Source organism: Trachymyrmex cornetzi, unplaced genomic scaffold (assembly GCF_001594075.2).
Source record: "Trachymyrmex cornetzi isolate Tcor2-1 unplaced genomic scaffold, Tcor1.1 scaffold748, whole genome shotgun sequence".
NCBI classification, from domain to species: domain Eukaryota; kingdom Metazoa; phylum Arthropoda; class Insecta; order Hymenoptera; family Formicidae; genus Trachymyrmex; species Trachymyrmex cornetzi.
The window spans coordinates 1,178,310-1,180,872 of NW_017300079.1; the positions used below are offsets into that span (position 1 = coordinate 1,178,310).

General features: G+C 45.8%; 1 protein-coding gene across 1 annotated transcript in view; it reads right to left on the reverse strand.

Moving 5' to 3' along the window:
• Positions 1-1,477: 1,477 nt before the first annotated feature.
• Positions 1,478-2,563, reverse strand: part of zfh2 (Zn finger homeodomain 2) — a 30,223-nt gene continuing 29,137 nt past the window's right edge. Inside the window, exon 3 of the mRNA XM_018518214.1 lies at positions 1,478-2,555. Coding sequence (XP_018373716.1) covers positions 2,436-2,555 — 120 coding nt within the window. The 3' untranslated portion in view covers positions 1,478-2,435. The remainder of the gene's footprint in view (positions 2,556-2,563) is intronic.

Below are 2,563 nucleotides of genomic sequence, written 5' to 3' on the forward strand. Positions count from 1 at the left end.
CCCCCTCCCACCCCCTCCCCCCTTTCCCCTTACATCCTATAGTATTTAATCGTAATTTATCCGTAACTTACAGCTAGTAGTGAATTCTTTGTCGTTCTCGATTTTTTTACATCATTCCCCGCCTTCTTGCTATTCGAAAGGGCGCGATTCTCTCCCTCCTCCCTCTTCCCCAACCTGTGGATCCGGGACGACGTTTGTATGTCTAAAATATTTTCGCGCGAGATGATTTTTGAAATTTCCGTCCCCAACCGCCGTCTCTAATTTAAAATTTGCCTTATTCTACTTAAAAATCTCAGATTACACGCTAAAGTGTCTTGATTTGTCTCAGTAGAAAATTTAGTCCATTATCTGTGTTTATAATTAAAAAAAGCCTGTAAAGAGCCGTATTTGTTCACTTACGTTACGCTGCGCGCGTGTATATAATTTGTGTTTATTTCCAAGAGACGTTTTATAATACGCGCGAGACTGTGGAAAAGAGGGAGAGAGAGAGAGAGACAGAGTACACAGAAGTAAAATTCTATCCCTTCAATGGTGTCGGGCTACCCCTGCCATTATACCCTTCCCCACCCCGAGCGTCGATGTGTATCAATCGATTCGATCATCGAGCGTTGCTTAGCGATAATCGTTATAGCTACCGACAGCTTTCTAAAATACCTATCGTTATTACTATCATTATTATTACTAGTTTCATTATTATTACTTTATTACTCTTATTATTATTAATTTTATTATTATCATTAACGTTGTTACTAATCATTTGTTTAGCGTTAATAAATATAATTTATTAAATATAGGAACCATGTTTCTGGGTCTTGCTTACTCGTTCGCGCATGCGAATCGTATCGATGACGGGCACACCGGGAGTTTGTTACGCTGCCGCATATACCGTCGTTTTCCCTTTCGTCCGCCATCTTACTACATTTTTCTTTTTTTATCAAAATGGGAAATAAAGAACGTAAAAAAAACGTACGTGTCAAGCCCGTTTGTACACGTGTGTACAGTGCGCGCCTGTCGTGTGTGTGTGTGTGTGTGTTTTATTGTAGAGAAAGTGGCTGAGAAAGAGTATGGTACGTGTGTATGTGTATCTTCTTGAATTTTTCTTCGTTCTTCGTCGCTTTATCGAAAAAAGCTTTCATTCCTTTTCTTTTTATTACCTTTTCATCGCCATCGAAGCCGCAGAACGATTCGCGACACACACACACACACACATGCACGCACGCACGCACGCATGCACGCATATATATCCGCACGCACGCAGATCCACATTCACCCAAGTCAGTGGAAAGCCACGTGCATACGGCGCGTCAAAATGAGAAAGAGAGTGATAGAGACAGTCAGATATCTATATATATATATATATATGTATATGTGTATATATATATAGATGTATGTATATATATATATATGAATATGTACGTACGTATTCGTAACGATGGCGGCGTTTTTAGTTTCGCGCGCCGCGCACCATCTACCCTACTATACGCCGCGCCTAATAGCGTCCGCTTGTATCTTCCTGCTTCTCTTTTTCTTTTCTTAGTAACTCTGCTTTAAATCTTTATTATTACTTTACATAGGAACGTTTAAGTTAGCCCACCTCGACGCGCGTCGTTCCGCGTCGCACGACGCACTTTCCCTCCGGAACTTCCCGTACTCTCCTCACCTGGAAACATACCGCGCACATCGTTCCGAGAAGAATCGCGCCCAAGATCAGCTCGATCCGATCGAGCCACTGACTGATCGATCGACCGATCGATCGGTTGTTGGCCGACCAGCAAGGAGGATTTCTCGATCGTGCTCGTTCGATCGTTCCGCAGTCGATTCCACCTAGACTAGCTCGTCCTTCGTCGAGTCTCTCTCTCTGTCCTTTTGCTACCTTTTTTTTTATTATTAATTTTTTTCTTTTTCTTTCGTGCTACGAGAGGAACTTTGGAGAGCGCGCATTTTCACGGCGCGCGCTGCGCAGGATTCGCATTACAAAAATAATAGGCGAACCGCGGGGGGCGGGGGCCAGGGGGCAGGGAAGCGGTTGGAGGGTGGTTATGTGCTGGCGGTGCATAAATTACGACGAAATTAAGAGAGAGAACATCAATGACCGTCCGCCATCCGCGCCTGAGTAATGTGCCTCCCTTTCCTGCCCCCTCTCCTACCGCCACGGGGCAAATGCCCCCGACGGGGTGCATCACCGAGATGGACACTCCGTGCTTGCCCGTTAATCGCCGGTTAGGAACATTGGCTCGTTCACTGCGACGTCCTCGGGGTCCGACCTCCTCCAAGTGACGTCTATAGGTTCTCGTCTCTCCCTCTTTTGCCCATCTTTCCACATTTTCCTTTTGCAGTCCCTAGTTCTATTGTTATTCGCTGCCATTTTGTGCGCGCAACTTTCCTGTTTTTGAGAGAGATGGTAGACCAATCCCCGAGCTCCGATATGATGGCGTTTAACGTGCACCGGCGAGAGCGGTGACTTCTTGCACCAGCTTCTGCCGCTTGGCATCGGGTCCATTGTTGTTGTCCTGACTGCCGACCCGGTCACTGGCCTGTAGCTGACCAGTCGTACTCTCGGCGG